The sequence below is a fragment of the Lycorma delicatula genome, chromosome 8 (assembly GCF_047948215.1).
Source record: "Lycorma delicatula isolate Av1 chromosome 8, ASM4794821v1, whole genome shotgun sequence".
NCBI lineage: Eukaryota > Metazoa > Arthropoda > Insecta > Hemiptera > Fulgoridae > Lycorma > Lycorma delicatula.
This window is the reverse complement of record NC_134462.1, coordinates 87,162,715-87,184,486: the sequence shown is the minus strand read 5'-3', so window position 1 is coordinate 87,184,486 and position 21,772 is coordinate 87,162,715. Positions and strand designations below refer to the sequence as shown.

General features: G+C 28.2%; 1 protein-coding gene across 1 annotated transcript in view; it reads right to left on the bottom strand.

Annotated features, from left to right (window-relative positions):
• The window catches only part of LOC142329292 (uncharacterized), a 494,551-nt gene that overhangs the window by 82,290 nt on the left and 390,489 nt on the right, over positions 1 to 21,772 (bottom strand). The window contains exon 3 of the mRNA XM_075373737.1: positions 17,796 to 17,855. Coding sequence (XP_075229852.1) covers positions 17,796 to 17,855 — 60 coding nt within the window. The remainder of the gene's footprint in view (positions 1 to 17,795; positions 17,856 to 21,772) is intronic.

Sequence of the window (21,772 nt, the reverse complement as noted above, 5' to 3'; positions counted from 1 at the left end):
GACATGCTGACATGTTTAAATGTCATTTTATTGGATGAGATTAATCTTTCAGTCATGAAATAGTATCTATTTTGTTATTTAAAAACAATATTGCTTTTTATTATTGTTATTGTGATTAGTTGTGTTAATTTCATTTAAATTTTAAATTAAAAAAGAAAAAAGAAATTAAATTATTAAAAGAATTATGTTAATTGAAATTTATGTAACTATCTTATTGTTCAAGGATATTTTTTCAAATCTAAATAAGTAGCTAATCTTTTCTTACGATGATCATTATTATCGATCACGAACAACATAACTTTATCCTAGGTAATTGAGGTAAAAAAGAGAACAGCTTTATTTAAAGTACATTTTAAACGATTAAAAAAATGAAGATAGCAATTAAATTTAAATAATAAGTGTGTTTGAATAAGAACAGATTTACGTAGTGATCAGCTGATTTCGAAGTCGAGAGTTCTAAGGTTCAAATCCTAGTAAAGGCAGTGCCTTTACTAGGATTTGAACCTTAGAACTTTTATACAGATTTTTATACTAGATCGTGGATACCGGTGTTCTTTGATGTCTGCGTATCAATTAACCATGCATCTCAGGAACGGTCGACTTGAGACTGTACAAGACTACACTTCATTTACACTCATACATAATACCTTCCATTCATTCTCCTCTGAAGTAATACTTTGAGGTGGTCTGAAGGCTAAACAGAAAAAGAGAGAGAGATTGACGTAGTAATAGGCCACTTTCGGCAACTTTCATTTATTTATCCATAGTTATAATTTCCAACAACTCATCGAAACGTTTTTGTTTTTTTCTTGGTAAATCAAAAAGAGAATTTCAATTTAAAAAAAAATCATTTTTTGCACTTACATAAAAGATACATGTACGGGGAAAAATTTCTGCCGTTTCTCAGAACAAGAAATAGCAAAAGTAGAAAAAAGAATTTTAAGAAAAATTTGTGGACCATAATATGAAGACGAATTTACAAATTGAAAATAAAAACGAAATTTACAGATAAACAGAAAAAATTGGGATCTAAATCCGTAAAAGAAGATTATTTATGCACAACCACAAAGAACAAATGGTTTAAAAATAAAGAAACATTTAAAAACATTAAACTTTTCTACGGATCTGTGTAATGACAGAGAGATTTAGAAAAGTGATTCTAGAATCTTTTTTTTCCTGTTTAGCGTCCGGGAATCACCGTCAGCTTTTACTTCAGAGGATGAATGAGAGTGATATGTATGAGTGTAAGTGAAGTGTAGTCTTGTACAGTCTCAGGTTGACTATTTCTTAGATGTGTGGTTAATTGAAATCCAACCACCAAAGAACACCGGTACCCACGATCTAGTATTCAAATCCGTATGAAAGTAAGTAACTGCCTTTACCAGAATTTGAACGTTGGAACTCTCGACTTCGAAGTCAGCTGATTTGCGAACACTCATTCACCACTAGAGTAACCCGGTGGATGATTCGAGAATCTAAGTTTTCAGAAAAAAGAAAATGAAAGGTATAAACCTGAATAGATGAACGGAAGAAAGGCGACAACAGAGCAAAAGAATGAAAACCTTTTGGGAAAAGAAAAAGAAGTCAAAACTATATAAAGGTAAATTGGTCGAACGAAAAGAAAAAAATGAAATATGCATTTTTCGACAAATATGTTGTGTTTCTACGCCCGTGTTCATCGTTAAAAACCTCCTTGCTTGACCAAATTCTTTCAGTGGAAAAAAAAGCGAAAATCGCTTAGACATATCAGATATGTAGATGAGTGGTTCAGCATCTGAAAACTAATCTTTTTGGCTGTAAAGGTTATCCTGAAGCAAAATCACTGGAATAATTGAAATCATCTCATAAATTGGAATTTCTGTGTGCCAGAAAATCGTCAACTTTCCTGCATATGTGTATTTTGAATCTTTTTTTTTTACTGTAGAAGACGACCCATGTTTCATCAATCAACGGTTGTTATCAGCTTCAGAAATTGGTCTTTTCATTTTCTTAACGTATCAAAAGCTTAAGTTTTCAAACGATTTTCTTTATGAATGTCTATCTGTTAGTCGACGTGGAACTTACCGAGGACAAACTTTTCGAAAGTTTAAAATTTGCGATGATTGAACTTTGAAACCACGGCATTTTCAATCAAATGAGTAGTAGAGTTGAATTATACTCAATTCGTCAGCAACTTTATCGACTTTAATTCGTCATTTATGGTAAAATATTCGTTTAATAGCTTAGATTTATCATTATTGTTTAAAAAAATAAATGGAAGCGCTATCTTTCGTTGTTCATAAAGAGAAATACTTCCTTTTTTATAGCGATCAATCGATTTGTGTAGACTTTACTTCCATTTGATCTCTCTCCGTACTACTACTGTATTCTACGAATAATTTTAACTGGTTTTATCTAGTTTTGGATTAAGAAAACATATAATTGCTCGCACATCATATTTTAAATTTTATACAATTACATACAGTTAAAAATGCAACAATCCTTTGAAATTTACATATAATACCAGGTTCAAATTAGATTCTAACTTGCAGATGAATTACCCTAACTCGATTCCTTTCAATAGAATTATATTTATTAATGAAAATCTGCATCTTAGTAGTAAACTGAACGGTTTACTTTATTCTTAGATGTTTATAAATTCATTAAATCACATGTTAATCGACAACCGTTAGAACACTTTAAATTAGTTATGAAATTTGATAAAGTGGAATCACGTTAAAGAAAAACAAACAACCTATGCCAAATATACTAAAGGAAAGTGACACTTGAATTGTATACCTATTAATTTCGTCACTGAAACTAAATATACTATTGCACATTAGCGTGCCAAAATTAAAGAAATGCTAAATTAGATTCTACTATATATGACACATTTATTTAGTTAATCACAGACTGAAAGGTTACAGTAAAGATTATTTTCATCAAAAGTCTCTTTTGTTGGTAAAAAAAACGACAAAAGATGAAGGTTTTAACAATAAACGTAAATCTTTATTTCCATTAAAAGCAGAAAATTGAAACTGAATCTACTCAGGATGAATTAAATGTAAAGTAATAATGTAGATTAATATTGTATATTTCTTCCATTCTTTCAGTGTTTTTTTTTTCAAAAACAAAGACGTTTCAAACCGAATCAGGTAATTCATAAACCAGTGATTTTTTTTCAAGTAAATAATATATTGTTATTAATTAAAGTCCCACTTACCAACAACTTTAAAAGTATATATCCGAGTACTTTCGGAGCCGTTACTCCATCATCAAGGATTTCCCAAAAGATGTAATTCAAATTCAAATATATAATTGTATTTAAATTAATATTATTACGTTCATAATAGTCGGTCGTCAAGAAATAAAATTAAATTGTACGTCAATAAGACCGTAACCATCATGTTCGTAAGATGTTTGCGACTATTATAATAATATTTGCAACTATTATGAACGTAAAAATTCTAATTTAAATACATTTGAATTTCAAGTAACATCTTTAGGGAAATCCCTGATGATGGAGTAACGGCTCCCAAAGTACTCGGATATATATATATATACTTTTAAAATTGTCGGGTAGTGAAACTTTATTTTATACAATTGTATTAATACTAACGGTGTCAAATGTTTAGTAAATTAAATAATATATTAGATAACCTTAATAAAATAACATGAATATTTTACTTTGCATAAACCTCTTAAAAGTATAGTGTTTTGTGGTAAATAAAACACAACAATTGTGATAAATATGATGACAAAATACGAAGGTAAAATAATAATAATATACTGTACAGCAATATAAAATAAATTTAAATTCTATTTGTTTTAAGACGCGGAATTTCATAAATTATAATTGTAATAAATACCGTAGAATTTTAAATTAGAGTAACATTTGATCAAATATAAAATTTGATTGGGGTTGTTTTATTATGACTCAAATAGGAAACACTTTAAGGAGTATTTCATTTAAGTGACACTTACTACCATAAACAATTAATGTTAGTGAACATTTTTATAGTAGACAAAACAAATAAACACTTTTAGGTTACTTTATAATTCTTTCTCAGCTTAAAGTTAATTTTACATAAGGACTTTAATGTTTTGTTAAATATATATAGTATACATAATATTAAAGCTTAACACTAACTCTTGAAAAATCACGTACCGGATTTTTAAACCGGTTGTAAATGTTTTTTGACAATCAATAGAAACATTGTTGTGAGGTTAATTATTATTATTGTGGTGCGAAATATAAGTCAATTACTTTTATGTGCAAAGCTTAATTTTTTATTCGTTTATAAATAAAAGAGTTTATTGTAACTGTAAGAACTACAACATTAATAATTTTTTATATTTAATAAATTAATAATAACCACAGAAACTAAATATTTTGTAGAAAAAACCTTTAATAACTAATTTTGTTTAATCCCCATTTTGGTAATCAGTTATAACAATTTTGTAATGGTATTGACTAGAACAAATATATATCGTAATAAATAAATGTTAGATTAATTTAATGAATTGGTATATACAATTAATCAACAATAAACTCATTTTTTCGTAATTCTTATTTTACTGAAAGTTGTATTAACTTGTACGGTACATAGCTTAATTGTTCTTCTACAAATTTAAATATCATTAACAACTTAATTAATTAGGTTTTTCTTAACATTTGAAGCATGATAAAATAATAAATACTAACTGTAAAAACACTGATAAAACTGTAGATAATAAAATAATTGTAAATAAATTAACAAATAATATAATCCACCTCACCAGAACATTGATATGTTCTCTAGAGCATATTTTAAAATTTAAAAAGTCATGACTGTCCGGTCCTACTAGTATGCTGAAGAAGTAACCCACCGGGTCGGTCTAGTGGTGAACACGTCTTCCCAAATCAGCTGATTTGGAAGTCGAGAGTTCCAGCGTTCAAATCCTAGTAAAGTCAGTTATTTTTACACGGATTTGAATACTGGATCGTGGATACCGGTGTTCTTTGGTGGTTAGGTTTCAATTAACCACACGTCTCAGGAATGGTCGACCTGAGACTGTACAAGACTACACCTCATTTACATTCATACATATCATCCTCGTTCATTCTCTGAAGTATTATCTGAACGGCAATTACCGAAGGCTAAACAGGAAAAAGAAAGTAAACTGAAGATGTAACTTCAGTGTACTAGTAGGACCATCTTCAGTATACTAGTATACTGAATGATTGTTTTTAAATTTTAACTATGATTGTTAAACTTTTGACTTTAATCATTAATTTTAACTTCTGATGATGGCTTCCAAGTAAGCCGAAAGATCTAGAGAACATCAACATGCTGGTAAGGTGGATTATATTATTTATTAGTTTATTTATTTAACTTATCAGCGGTAATATGTTTGAGAAATTAAAATAATTGTTATTCGAAAAAATTTACTTTAAATTTTAAAAAAAGTTTAAAAAGTCAAATATACGTTAAAAATTATTAGTTAACATAATATTAAACATAAATATAGTGGTATTATTTTTTTAACGTTGAGTTAAATTGTTTATTTCAATTTTTTTAATAGCACGTGCTTTGTAATGAATTGAATTCCTCGACAAAAAACTTGATTTTACATTTTAAAAATCAATTCTTTAAATCCCAAATATTCCTGCGTAACATTTTGTGTTCAGCAAATCAAAGATAATATTTAAAGCTTTCAAAACATTCAATTCTCTCGGAACAGTGATTAATAAATGTGCTGATTGACTTGATTTCTGGGAAAGATAACCCAAAGGCAATTAATTATTCTATATTCAGGTTTATTCTCGTTAGCACCCTTGCTAACCAGATTAAATTAGATTAATAAAGGGATGATTACGAAATTAATTTTTAATTTTTTACAGCGTGGGGAAAAAATGCCGTTCCTGATCGGGACTCGAACCTAGAACCTCCGGACAAAAGGAAGAGATCCTATACTACTCCACCTAGGAGATCTGCAAATTATAAATAATCTGATGTGGACACCACATAACTTCCTTGTACGCCTATTAAAATACATGAACACATTTTTTGCTGCACTTCATTTAAATTTATTTCATCGTTAAATTGATTAATTTAACAATCTTACATGAAATATTAGGACAGAATAAAAGTCCCTTTATTACTCGTATTTTTTAGATCGGTATTATTCGTATCTTCGTGAGTTGTTGCTAAAAAAGTTAAAAGGTAAATTAAAAAAAAACTTAAAAAAGTAGATGAAGACTTTGAACCGATGTGCCTTCCCCTTCTAGTTCCAAATACTTCATTAATTAAAATTTCATTTGGCTATAACTCTGGAACCAATGAAAATAAGTTCCAGTTATAATATACCGTTGAAAAGATCTCAATGAGGGCTTATTTACAGCAGTTAAGAAAAAGTCCACAATCGACATTTGTTACTGAATTTTGTTTTTTTTGGACACTTTTGGTCCAGTCGATTGCAATCAAAAGAGGAGGTGCACAACTAAATGTTACAACAGTCCTAAATCCAAAATTTCAATATCCTACGTCGTAAATAGATTCAACATAAATTAAATTTCAATATCCTAATCGATTTTGAGTTATGCCAGATAATAAGTACATACGTACAGACTTTACGCCGAAACTAGTCAAAATATAGATTTAGGGATGTTCAAAATTGATATTTTCGTTGAAATTTTTCACGATCACAATACTTCCTTTACTTCGTACAAGGAAGCAAAAAGCCGGAAATGAATTGCACAACTTTCCCGGCTACGCCCCTCAAGTAGGAAGTTGGTGAATTTTTTTTTTCTCCTTTTCTGAAAAAAAAATTATAGCTAAATAGTTAAAAAGAAATAGAAAAAATATATAGTCATTTTCTGTGGAAGCGGGTGAGTATTAAATAATTTGTGATCTAATAGAGAAAACTTCTTTCAATCAGAAGATAGTAAGTACCTCTCTACTAAGTTTGAAGATTATCGGTCCACGAGTTCCAGAGTTATAAGACCCAATACAGGTCAACATATATATAAACGCACAAACTTCCGTCTGATAGAAATAAATTTTTGGACTAGGGAGCAATAAAAAAAATTCTTCAAAAATTATTTACTACTTATTTAAATCTATATATATATATATTGTAAATGTCACATTAAAACACAAAACCTAAATAACATCAATTTCTTTACGGTTTTTTTTTAAATTTACTTTAGGTTGTGATTTTTAATATATATATTAAAAAAATAAAAATAAATATATATATATACACACACACACACACGCGCGCGTATATCAGTTAATTTGCTATAGAATGATAATTGTACAAGACATTAAATGAGTAAATAATCGACGTTGAAGTATTCATATTTACTTTCCTGGTATCATAGCACTAAGGTTATGCTTCAAAAAGGAAAGTATGTGGTAATCAATAAAAAAATAGGAATGAGTTTTTTAATTTCTCGAGTATATTAACCCCCAGGGACCCCCCCCCCCCCAATGGGGGTAATGTTCATACGTACGTGTATTGGCGTGTTTGAAGCTTAATAAAATTTGACCGGATATAATGATTTTGATGAAATTTAGCACAGAGACTTATGTATATTGGATATGTTTGGGGTTTATCTCCACGGAGAGGGGTAGATAGTTTTTTTGAGGTTTGCAAACATAACCCTACTTTATACTACCCCCGCAGTAATGTATACACGTTTATCTCATAACTTTAAAAAAATTGCTCCATATTCTTCCCTTCTACAAAAATCAAAAAAAGTTATTTTACCGATTTGTTTTTTGTCATCATAAGCACAGTGTAATAATGCAACCAGGAAAGTATAAACCACTTTTTTGTCAGATTTTTTTTTAATCTATATTTTAAATATATTTACTTCAATTTTAGACTAGAATTTTATAATTGGTCATAGCTAAAAAAATAAATTTTTATTTCTTTAATACGAATATATTAATGTATATACATCGCATAATAAAATATAAATCATTCTACTATACGTTAAAAATATGTTTAGATATTAATAATAATTACAGTTATATGAATATAAATTACATGTTTAGTATTTAGTAGCAGTAAATTTAATAAATTTACGTTTTAAAATAGAGTGTCAGTTAGTGTTTTTTCGGTAGATTAATAAATAAATAATTTAATAATCGGTAAAAGAAAAAGAAATTAAGGTTTTAATTTATTTTAAATATAATAATTAAGCAAAAAATATCAGATACAACAAAATAAACTGTAGTTACTTTAACGTTAATGAGATCTATAACTTATATAAGTTTATGCCTCGAGATATATTTAAGCTGTATATCCTTCATATGATAAATGATCAAGAAATACGCTCTAAGTATGTTGAATTAGTTAACAAACTAGATTTGTTTGATTGAAGTTAAGTAAGTTTTAAGTTAAGTTAAACGGTTTAATATTTACGAGTACGAGAGAGTGGTATTGGTAAAAAATAAAGTATAATACGAGTCTGCTAGTCGTATATAAAATAAAAATGATTTGTGAACAGAATTGTAGTAAAAGGTAGAATCTTATGACGGGAAATAAGTTTTTTTTTATAATACATACTATAAAAGATGACCGGCAATGAGTATTAGAAAAGTAGTCGGGAGAGATAAAGAACGGGTAGAGGAAGGAAGAGAAAAAGAGGATAACTTGTATTTAGAAGAAGGATAATATTATACTAATTCATAATAGAGAACGTTTACTGTCAAACTTATATTTTTAAAATAATTAATAAATAGGTTAAGTTATAACATTCTTGTTCGTCGTATTAAAACCGTTCATTAATAGGATAACCAAATGCGGTAAGAATTTTAAACGTGTTTCCATCTACGGCTTCCAGAATACCGCAACCGCTGCAAATCATTTCTCTTCCTAGCACCCCCACTATTTTAACATCATTGTCATCTTTGAAGAAGCTATCGCTTTTGCTGTTGCTTCAAATAACACTACAGCCTTCTCCATGTATATTTTAAACGATCTTAAAATAAAATAGTAAGCTAATAAAGAAAGAAAAAGACAGAAAACGGTTAAGAAGAAGTGGAGATCAATTTATTATGAGAGTATTTATTGAGAGAAGATACCAGTTTTATTAGTATTATTATTATTTGTAATCTTATTTATAGCCTTCGACTATAACGTATAAGCTACAACCTACCGGTATAACTAGAGTGCACATGGTTATTTAAACATATTTTAAAATATATTGCTTTATAAAAGAAAATATATGTAAATCGTTAAAGTATATAAACAGTAAAAACAAAACGTTCATTAAAATATGTTATAATCCTTGTGCGACTAATATTATCGGTTAAACACTTAATCTTTTAAAAATGAGCTATGCCTATAAGCCTACGAGTTTATGTGTTTTTCTTTTTATTTATAGGTCATATTCTGATAGGTTTGTAAGTTTATTTTTATGAATCATTCAGGGTATATTATTGAAAATGCACCGAAAGAATGAATTATAAGTTGTATCGGGAATAATGCTTTTAGTAAAAATATAGGCGTACCTCAAGGTTCAACAGTATGCCCATTGCTGTTTCGTACAGTGAAACATGTAATGTCAGAAGTAAAAAGACAATCGCATTGAACAGAATTTTCTGTTGATAGCTTATTTCATATATTACGAGTGAAGAAGTGGAATGTTTACACGTCACGATACATAATAAATACTGTATTCATCTTCAAGTCAATATGAAACGAAATTAATCAACTAGAAATAAGTTTAAGAATAGATTATGCATAGAACATAAATACATGAAAAGTTTTTTCTTTATGAATTAATTCGCCTCAGAACTTACAGAGAAGCGTGTTCGTGGTAATACAGAAATGGAATTTGTAGTTATGACCGGTGTTCTTTGGTGGTTGGGTTTCAATTAACCACACACCTCAGAAATGGTCTTCCTGAGACTGTACAACACCACACTTCATTTACATTTATACATATCATCCACTTAAGTAATACTTTATGGTGGTTCCGACGGCTAGACAGAAAAAGAGAAAGCTATGAAAATTCCATAACTGACAAGGTTCGAATCCGGGAACCCCGATTGAAACGCCGAGAGGCTACCATTCCTCTATGGAGATCGGCGGAGTGGTACATTTTCTCGTATAAAGCAAAACAGATAATTAATATTACACAATAAACAGGTCGCTTATTGTTGGGCCTTGTTGAACTCGTGGATTTTCACCGAATAAAACTTTATTATCCTTCCGAAATGGAAACGTTTTCCTCTCGGTTCCAGTTTTTCCATATTGTAACTTATTACGGCCGAAATTTCTTATCGTCACTGGATGAAAAACAAGACTTCACCATACATTCTTTCCCATAAAATTATTTATTTAAACAAATAAATTAACGTTAATTATTAAAGTGAACGAAAAAAAATTAAATTTAGAATGAACAATTAATTTTTGGATAATTATATTATTAATCGAACTATTTCTTTACAGATTGCTTTGAATTTTTAATTCGCTTTTGACAGACGAGATGGTTTTGATTTATTTCCCAGTAGTTTTTCTGCATTCTGTGAGATCTACAAGTTTGTATTTTTCATTAAAAAAATATTGAAGAAAATTACTTTAACTTTTTTTTTCAAATGATGTAATCCATGTGAAACGAACAAAAATAGTTCTATAAAAAAACTCCTCCTTGTTTTCCTAACTGAATTTTAGAGTTTTTTTTTAACCAAAGATATTCTAGTTATCGAATTAATCAGAAAATGTGTGTGTAGCAATGAAAAAAAAAAATCAACGCTAAATTCACAGATGAAGTTGTATTTTTGTAGATTAGAATGTAAATATCTTTTGCCAGTATGGTCAATATCCAACAAAATGTAAAAAAAAAGGGTTGATTTGCGATAACTTATGAGTAGAAGTATACGGGTCAAAATATTTACTACTCGAAGAATAGCCGAAAAATAGAAATCGATGTTTGAAAAATGATCAGATTTCAAGTTGATAATGAGAAACGATTATCCAATAATGTCTTTTTAGAATTTTTTTATGTATTTAACAATAGGTTAAAAATAATAAAAAAGGGATCATCCTCTCTTTAATTTTTTGATGAATGAGTTCTCTAATGAAATGAAACTGCAATGGTTAATAGAAATTATAATGAAAAATTCATTATGAAACGAGTACTTTTAAGTACTCAAATAACAATTCAAGTAACAATTTTATTTGTAAAGATACAACGCGACTACAATAGTTTTATAAAAACTAATCGGTTTTAAATAAAAAATACTCTTTATTTTTTTCTTAAAGGATTTAATACTATATAAGTATAATAAATTAAATGAACTTTAGTATACCTAATAGCCAAAACAACGAATATAATGAATTAGTTGTTCTTTAATCAGACAATCAATCAATCCGTCAATCAGAGCAGTCAGTCAATCATAAATTATAATAAAGTAAAAAAAGATTTTTTTTATACTTCTAAGAACGTATATATGCAACTATAGCAGTATAATCAGTTTCTAGCATATGTAAATTTGATTTGAACTTGTTTTATTTGATATGTTGCAATAATGTGTTTTATTATTCAAGGCCAATTATGTATATATATTATTTTCCGTACATTGTTAACAAGTAGGATAATCCTATTAAGGTATATCTTTAGGTAAGTGTGCGTGTTATACCAGTGCGCGCGCACATCTGTATGTATCGTAAAAATTAAAAGAAGAAAAGTTTATGGTAACCGGAATATGGTATTTCCATTCACATAAACTATCTATTGTTACGTATTAGAAAATTATTCCATACATTATTATTATTATACATTATTCATGAATTAAATTCTTTAACTTAAGTTGTTCCTGCCTGTTTATACGAATAATCTTTTCGAATAAGATTTTCTCCTATGTTTATCCTGAATGAATTTTTCGAATTATAATCCCCCCTCAAATAATATTTTAATCAAAAAGTACTTAATATCAAATATTTCATAATTTCTCGATTTTCGCTTCACCGATTTAGAATCTTATTTTACTTTTTTTTAATTTCGTTGTCATGGAAATGTATTTGATTTTTAAAAGATCGTGTAAAAGGTTTAAACACTTTAATCAGTCAAAATTTTGTTAAAATTGTTATCAGTAATATAGAAAGTAATTATTTATTTTTAAAAATGCCGATCTATGTGTGGAGTGGTAGCGTCTCGGCCTTGCATCTGGAGGTCCCGGGTTCGTCATGCATACCATACGCTAAAAAATTCTATTTCCATATCCTACACGTAAACCTTCAACAAGCAAAAAAGAAAATTCTTTTGATGCCTACATCAAACTATATCGAAGAGTAATACAAAGATTAGTGAAAGAATGAAATAAGTATCAAGCATCATCCACAACGAACAAAAACCGAAAAAAACAAATCAGGGTTGACGTTTCCTTTCAAATCTTAAGAGGTTGACCCACCGGGTTGGTCTAGTGGTGAACGCGTCTTCGCAAATCAGCTGATTTTGAAGTTGAGTTCCAACGTTCAAATCCTAGTAAAGGCAGTTACTTTTATACGAATTTGAATATTAAATCGTGGATAACGGTGCCCTTTGGTGGTTGGGTTTCAATTAACCACACATCTCCGAAATGGTCGATCTGATACTGTACAAAACTACACTTCATTTACACTCATACATATCATTCTCATTCATCCTCTGAAATAATACCTGACTGTGATTCCCGGAGGCTAAACAGGAAAAAATCTTCAGAGGTTATTATCATCCAGAGTTGTGATCTGGATTAAAAGAATTAAAAAAAAACCCTACAATAATATAGAAATTGTTGTAACAGAATTTAATTTTTTTTTTAACTACCGATTTATGGTACTGATACCATAAAATCCAAACATTCCAACTCCGTAGGGGAAGACACCCGCCTTGTGATCCTTCCGGCCACCCCCCCCCATTCCAAGTCATGATGGGCTATAACGGGAGACCAACATCAAACAACAAGACTTCGTGTAAAGATTAGTAAAATTAATAATGTTGAAAATAGTAAAGGGACAAACATTATTGGTTGAGTATTTTCTCAGGCCGGAAATTTATTCCATGGTATTACTACCAGTTACATTGAAACAAAGTACGATTTAAATTACATAAAAATCAAATATTTTATATGTTAACTACATTTCAAATATGAAAAATAAAGATTGAAAATAAAAAAAATAAAACTTAAAATATTTATCTTAAAGTACCTAAAACAAATCCATTTAAAATTAATAGAATCAATAGTTGCAATTTTTTCTAGGTAACCGTTAAATTAATAGAAAATTGTACACAAATATGTCAACGAAACCACTAAAAAAGTAGCAACTAAAATTAAAAAAGTATCCTTTTCTTATTAAAATATAACTTATATATAATATAAGGTTATCAACCAGGGTTGATAATTTTACTATTAAATTACACAATTTAAAAAAAGTTACAAAATGTTTAGTAACTCAAATCAAATTTTAATTTATTGAAATTAAGAAATCAAATATACCAGATTCATCGCTGTAGGTTAAGAACTCTCTTAGAATGGATTACCTAATATTATGAATGTATTAATTTCTTCTTTTATTCTTTTTTTCCTTTTACTCATTAAAACTTATACATGAACCAAACGATACACCTTTAATTATAATTTTGGAACTAGTTTATATTTTAATTAGAAATATTTGTCAATTCCTTGAAAAAATAACAATGAATGACTTAACAGCAAAAAGAATATTTTCTCTCTCTCTCTTTTTCTTAATCGATGTATGTTTGCGCGCGTGCGTTCGTAAGCACTCGCTTGTTTGCGCATGTGTTTCTAGTCCAGTTAGAAACAGTTGGCCCATTAGCGTATATTAATAGATATTCCAATCTGATTCAACCGCTACAACAGCTCTTCATTCATAACCAATTAAAACTTAGTATTTTAAATTTGAAACTGTCCATTACAATATAACAATAATAATAATAAATATAATATCTTTTTTATCGGGCAAATCGTAATGTAACCTTCAAATCATCCTCCTCATTTTAGTAATTAAAAATAAAGAAACATCTGTACTTTCCGCATTTTTTAAAACCTACGATATGTCCTTGAAAAATTAACTATTAATATAAAATGATATATAATATTAAATAGGTAGGTTTTAAATAAAATAAAAAGTACTAACAATTTTTATAACAATTACCTTTGTTAATAAAAAGACAGATTATTTAACTATTACTTTTAATTATGATTAACATAATTAAAAGTAACTATTATTATTATTATTAACAATTTAAACACTGACCTGAAAATTAATTGATTTCAAACATCATTGTTAATAATTAAAAAATATACATATGTATGTATATTTTATTTTATTAATCACATTGACTTTTATTAATGATATTTATGATACAAGTAATTATTTATTTTAATATATATATTTTTCTTTTTTTTGTTTAAATAGATGTCCACGTGTATAATAATATTTTTATTATTATTGTGAAAAAATGTACGGAGGTGTTTCATCTAACGAATTAAACATCTTAAATCATACCTACACGAAATGATTATTAATATTCAAGGTAATGTAATCTTTTTTTAACTTTTTTTTATTTATTAACTGTAGTAAATAAATTTTCAAAATTATTTTATGTTGAATAATTTTTCAAAATGTATATCCTTGTCATTATCAATTTAAGGTGGTAAATAATAAACACAACTCACAGTTTACTTAGAACTAACATTTATTTTGCTCTAACGTAACAGATTAAATATATATATACACACACACACGAGGTCTGTAAATAAAGTAATGAGACTAGTTTTTTTGGCAACCTAAGTGGCAACACTGTAAAGTTACTAGTAAACATATGGTTATATAAATAGCTGATTTATATTATGTATTAATATTTTTAGTCTATTGATGCAATGTGATACGTAAACCAACTTTTAATGAAACGAGTTTTTATTGTACGTTACAAAAATGAATGATACTAATTATGATCAATGTTGTGCAATCAAGTTTTGTATTAAACAAGGTAAAAATGCTACTGAAACTTTTTCAAAATTGAAAAGGACGTATGGAGATGACGCTCTGTCACGAACCCAAGTGTTTAAATCGTTTAAAAAATTTTCAGATAGCCGGAAATCAGTTGCGAACAATCCACGCTCTGCAAGACCGTTAACGTCAAAAAGTGACAACAATGTTGAGCGAATCAAATTCTTGATACAGAACAATTGAATTTGAACCATACCACAATCTGCTTGAGGAAAAGAGTTGAGCGTTTGAGACCAGCCATTAAAGATAGCCGGATGATGCGTCATGACAATGCACCTTGTCATACTGGACTATCAAATAATGAGTTTTTTGCAAAGACAAACATTCTTGTAATTCCTCAACCACCTTATTCACCTGACTTGAGTTCTTGCGACATTTTTCTACTCCCGACTTTAAAAAAAACACCTCAACCATTTTGGAACAGTAGAAAACATAAAAAAAAAAAATGTAACCGACCATATAAAGGATATTCGGGTTTCTGAGTTTAACATTGCTATGACGAGTGGGAAAACAGTTTGAAGCGTTGCTTGGCAAGGGAATTATTTCAAAGGTGATAAGAGTTCATGTATAACTGGACTGTAAATAAAAGGTTTTTCTTAACCAGTCTCATTATTGTATTTACAGACCTCGTGTATATATATATATATATATATATATATATATTGAAATCATATCAATTACGTATGAAAATATTGCTATATTTTATAGATCTAATTAAATACTGATAAATGTTGAATTTATTAGATTAAAACTTATTACTTCATGATGTTTTATTAAAAGAAAAGAATTATTAAATAGATAGATGTACGCTATTATATTTGTTACGTTCATATATCATTATAAATAATTGTTATTCATTAAATTATAAAAGAAATAACCAATCGACTACGGGGCGCAGGCGAAGAAATCAATGTACATCTATAACAGCCAGTTACATGATATATTATCCCCCATATTTAATCTTACTGATATCACTAGACCTCACTTGATAATCGGTTAAAGGTTGATGACAAATAAAAATGTAAAAGGCAGAGTCTAAGTTATTAAGTAAGCAGAATGGGAATGCACTAATGGCAATATTATATTCATTATGTCTTTAATTAGTTGGTTCTTCTACCATTTACAATCTACTCTATACAGATATGGATATCATTATCCTTAAATAAACTCCCGGCTCTATACGTATAATATTAAAACTGATATTTCATTACAAATTGAGGACGTAATGATATGCGATAATATTTCGGTCTAAATTTTTCAAATAACATTATTTCTAACATTATAAGTTTCGTATACTAATGACTATTTATCATTGAAAAAGCTTACCTGCTGCATTTAACAACTGCGAGTAAAACTAGTTTGGAATTTTACTAATGCAACAAACCTAATCTTTGCACATCATTATATGTATATATATATAAATTTGTATAAAAAAAAAAAGTTTTTATATTAGTGATTACGATGATAAATCTATATTTTAACTTTTCAAAGTAAGTTTTTTAACATTTATAATTTTACACGTTCTGAAGAAGCAGAGATCTCTTCGAAAGCGCTTAAAATAAAATATATAATATCCAACAGGAGTTTGATAATTAGTTTTTATAAATAATTATACTCTGCTTTTAGAATTTTTCTAAAATTTACACACACACACATATATATATATATATATATATATATATATATATATTTCCTAAGTTAACGTAATTTATTTCAGAGGGATACTATTATCTAAAAGAAACATTTGATTTAATTCAAAAAAACTCCTATGCATATGAATATAAGAATAAATAAATACATAGAAATACATCTAATTATATAAGAAAATATTTCAAGTAATATAATAGTAATATTTATTATAGTTTAATTAAACAAAAAAATGTAAGTACAATTCATCTTCTTTCAAATAGTTAGCAAATATCATTCAAATATTTTTTTTTTTTTTTGAGTAAATCATTGGTTTATCCTCACCCGGAACTGGATTCGCAATTAAGCATTTACTCAGCTCCAGGGGATGCCATCGCCTTAATCTACCAAGTCGGGAACTAAAGTTCCCCCCCACCAGGTAATCGGGACCCGGTCTTCTAATTTTACGCCATGCCTCTAATGAGGGGACCCCAAGAGATCCCTCCACCAGGACACCGGATTTGACCCCACGCCTCAAATGGGAACCCCAAAGGGTTCCCCCACCGGGACTACGGTCTTATTTTACCCCCCCCCCCCATCATTTTGAAGATAGAAGGGAATCCCGTCCAATCAACGAGAGTGGAACACCTAAGCGACCCACCCCTCCTGGACGGGGCTGTCACAACCTTCGGCCATCCACAAGCAAAGGCGACGGGACTCGTGTTAAATAAATAATGTTAATCACATATTTATATACAGAACGCGGATGGTTTATTCGAATCAGTCGTTCAAATTTTTATGTATTTTGAAAGAACATAATATTATTTTTAATGGTAGAGAATTAATAATTTATTCTAATTAATATAATTTTTGTATTCTGAAATATTTAAATCCTACTAAGTAATATTACTTATAAACTGGATTACTGTGTAGTAATACTTTATTTCATTTTTTCATTTCTATCATTTTGTTTGTAAAATTAATAGAGTGATTTCATGTAAACATCTTACTTTACATAAATACTGTAAAGTTAAATGTCCTTACAAATTTCGAATAACGAATAAAATTCAGTTTACACTTGTTTTCCATTACTAGTGATTTATTTTAAAAAATACATTAAAAAAATATATATATATATTGATAATTATAATTATATATGAATATGAATAAATACATACCTGTGTGTATCCTTTGGTGTGCTTTCAAATGTGAACTTTTTGTATAAACTTTATTGCAGCCTGAAAAATAAAAATAATTTTAAAAAATATTATAATTTTAATACTAAAATATTTTTTTAAGACTGTCAGATTTGAATAATATTCATCAGATACTTTTTAAAGCTTAAAAAACATCGCTTCATTAAAGAACACATTTTTTTTGTAAAAAACAAAAAATATAAAACTTGTTTTATGATTTCTTGTTTTAGTATTAGCGTTGATGGTTATCAAATAGTTTTATCAATGGAACGATAGTTTTATGAATGGAATGGAAAGTCCAGCGAGACCACTCGAGGAAGTAGGTTTTCTCAATGGAGTCAGTCCTCCGATACGTTGTGCAAATGTATGTAGCCGCTCTGTCGATACGTCACGCCTGTTTACATGTAACAATAGGAAACTAATACAATAGTATCTATAGAGGACTTCAATTTCTTTTCTTTAATGTACCATGCCAAAATGTCATGCTTGTCTCAATTTATCAGTATAACAATATACGCCTTCGTATGTTTATTCCTATCATTCTGCGTACGACGCCGGTAGTAAATAAATAATGAGCAGCTTGTTCAGTAAAGTTAAATGCATCGAATAAATACATGTTTCATATGTCAATACATCATAAAATTCATCGAATGCAATTAATTTTTCTGACGTAGATTAGGATTTTTGTTTTGTTTTAATATGCAAACATGAGGTTTAATGATCTATTTGTTCAATAGATATTTGTTGTTTATTTTATCGAAATTTTAATCTCTACAGTATTGAGTGTACTCAATACACGGTTCTAAAAGATTGTTTAAAAAACTAGTATTCCTACATGAATCGTCAATCAGAAATCTACTCAAAAAATAAATAATGGGTTCAAACAATATTTCATCAAATATTCTACCGTTATTATTGATTTACAACAGAAATATATATATATATATATATATTGGATTAATAAATGAATCCACGACTGAAAAAGAATTTGTTTTTCAGGAATATCCAATGAATTTATTCCGAAAAAGTAAAAACACAATTCAGTTTTATTTAAAAATTTGTAAACAAATTTAATTTGTAAAAACTAAAGTTTCAGTTACCAACAATTTTAAAGTATCCGAGTACTTTTGGAGCCTTTATTCCATCAGGAATTTCCCATAAGATGTAAATTCGAATTCAAATGTATAATTGTATTTAAATTAATAATTGTTACGTTCATAATAGTCGGTCGTCAAGAAATAAAATTAATTTATACTTAAATAAGACTGTAACGTCATGTGTAAGACGTTTGCGACAATTATGAAATACTACCAACTTATTAATAATTAATTATTATATAATTTGTTTATAAAGGAATCATTATCGAATTTGACTTGTTCATTTATTAATTTATTATTATTATTCAAATATGTATGAAATTTTTCTAAAATAAGGTTTTATAATAATTATTATTGTATTCTAATATTTTAATATATTCGATAGGGTATAATTATTTAAAGTTTCTGAAATGTTTTTTTTTAGCGAAATTAGATATTTCTTAATTATTTTTAATAATACAATTACATTTTCTAATTTTTATGACGAATGAACGATTTATCATTCCAATATGTTTTAAGTCACAGTTTTCGCAATGAAGTCTATAAACTCCTTGTATTTCAAAATTAAAATTATTATCTTGATTTATTATAATAAAAGGGTCTTCATTATTTATGTATTTTATTATTTGTTGTGTACGCTGTTTTTAATTTAAAAGTTTTAAAAATTTAATTAAATTTATTATAATTTATACTGTATTCAATTTTAGCAGTATTCATTTATTATATTATTGTCCGTAGCTTTATTTTGTCCTTTAAGTGTATTTTATTTTTTATTTTGATATATAATTTATTTATTAATTTAGTATCATAACCATTATTTAAAGCTATATATTTAATATTATTCATTTCATTATTCTATTTTATATTATCATATTTTAAGTATTTTAACGCTCTGTAAATTACTAGATTAATTTATTAATTTACGGCCGGCAAATTAATATTAATTTGCCGGTGGTGCGAGTGGTAGCATCTCGGCCTTTCATCCGGAGGTCCCAGGTTCGAATCCCGGTCAGGCATGGCATTTTCACACGCGCTACAAATCATTCATCTAATTCTCTGAAGCAATGCCTACCGGTGATCTCAGAGGTTAAGAAAAAAATTAATGAATTAAAGGATCCCATTTTTTATTTCCAAGGATGAAGATTTAAAATGTATTATAGTATTCTGTTCGGTTGGCTTTCTATAAATGTCTATATCGATTTTATTAGTGATAAAATTAGTTAAATTTCTTAGATCCGAAAGTACTCGGATATATTTTTTATAAATTGTTGGTAATTGGAACTTTAATTTACACAATTGTATTAATACTAACGGTGCGAAATGCTTAGTAAATTATTTAACCATTATCTTCAGTTAATGGGAAAAAGAAAAAATGATTTTTAAACAGGAAAATCAGTGAGCTTTCAGTTTCAATACTGGAAATTATTCTACTTCAGCACAGCTTTTTCTTCATAAAAAAAAGTAAAATCAATTGGTTTTTTTTATAACTACTGATCGACTAAGCTAATGTGATAACTCAAACATCAACTGATACTCATTTTTAATTTCTTGAAATCATAGGTTATAATTTTTTTCAAAATAGAAAATACGGTAATCAGTCGAAAATGAGATACGGGTTTTTTTTTACATTTCTCTACGTCTCAAAACCCTTCTTCTTTTTCCTGTTTAGTTTCCGGTAACTACCGTTTAGATAATTCTTCAGAGGATGAATGAGGATGATATGTATGAGTGTAAATGAAGTGTTAGTCTTGTACATTCTCAGTTCGACCATTCCTGAGATGTGTGGTAAATTGAAACCCAACCACCAAAGAACACCGGTATCCACGATTTAGTATTCAAATCCATGTAAAAATATCTTGCTTTACTAGGACTTGAACGCTGTAACTTTCGACTTCCAAATCAGCTGATTTGGGAAGACGCGTTAACCACTAGACCAACCCGGTGGTACGTCTCAAAACCCAGGGACCAAAAAAAGACAAAATAAATGCGGGGGTAATGTTCGTACGGTACGTATGTACGTATATGTGTTGGCAAGTTTGAAGCTAACTAACGTTTGACTGGATAAAGAGATTTTAATGAAGTTTTGTAACGTTTCGAGTACAAGAGGCAATTTGTTAGTAAAATTTTGGGTTCTTTTTATCGCCAAACGGTGTGGTACAGTTTTTTTTTGGTATAAATTTTCTCAAAATTTTGCAAACATAACCTCACTTTATACTAACTCAATGCTTATCTTACATTTTTTAAAAAAAAACCTAAAAATTCCCCTTTCCTAAAAAATCGAAAAACGCTTTTTTATTTGTAGCATATTTTTTAACAGATTCTTTTTTTTATTTTCAAAGGCATAATAATAGCGTAAGTGATCTAAAACAATACTTTTGGGGCAATATTAAGGGGTGGAATAACGATCAAAGCATAAAAGTTAAGATGTTTTGAATTTTCTAACAATTTTTTTTATTTATTAAAATTTTTAATAATAATATTACAATAAAATCTCATCATAATTCATCCCACCTCAAAAAAGAAATCTCAGGTAACTTTTTCACGTATGTTTATTTTTTCACTATATAAGAATAAATAAACAAAACCAGGAAAGTATTACAATTTTAATGTCAGCTTTTTACATCAGTGTTTACGTATATTAAATCAGGGTTAAATAATTAAGCTTAAACCTGTGAATTACTAATTTTAACTCGTTTATAATCAAGAATTAACATTTTACTGAGTAGAAATTTAATTCTTTGTGGTTTAATTATTATAACCTTTTTTTTTTTGTCTTCAGTCATTTGACTGGTTTGATGCAGCTCTCCAAGATTCCCTATCTAGTGCTAGTCGTTTCATTTCAGTATACCCTCTACATCCTAC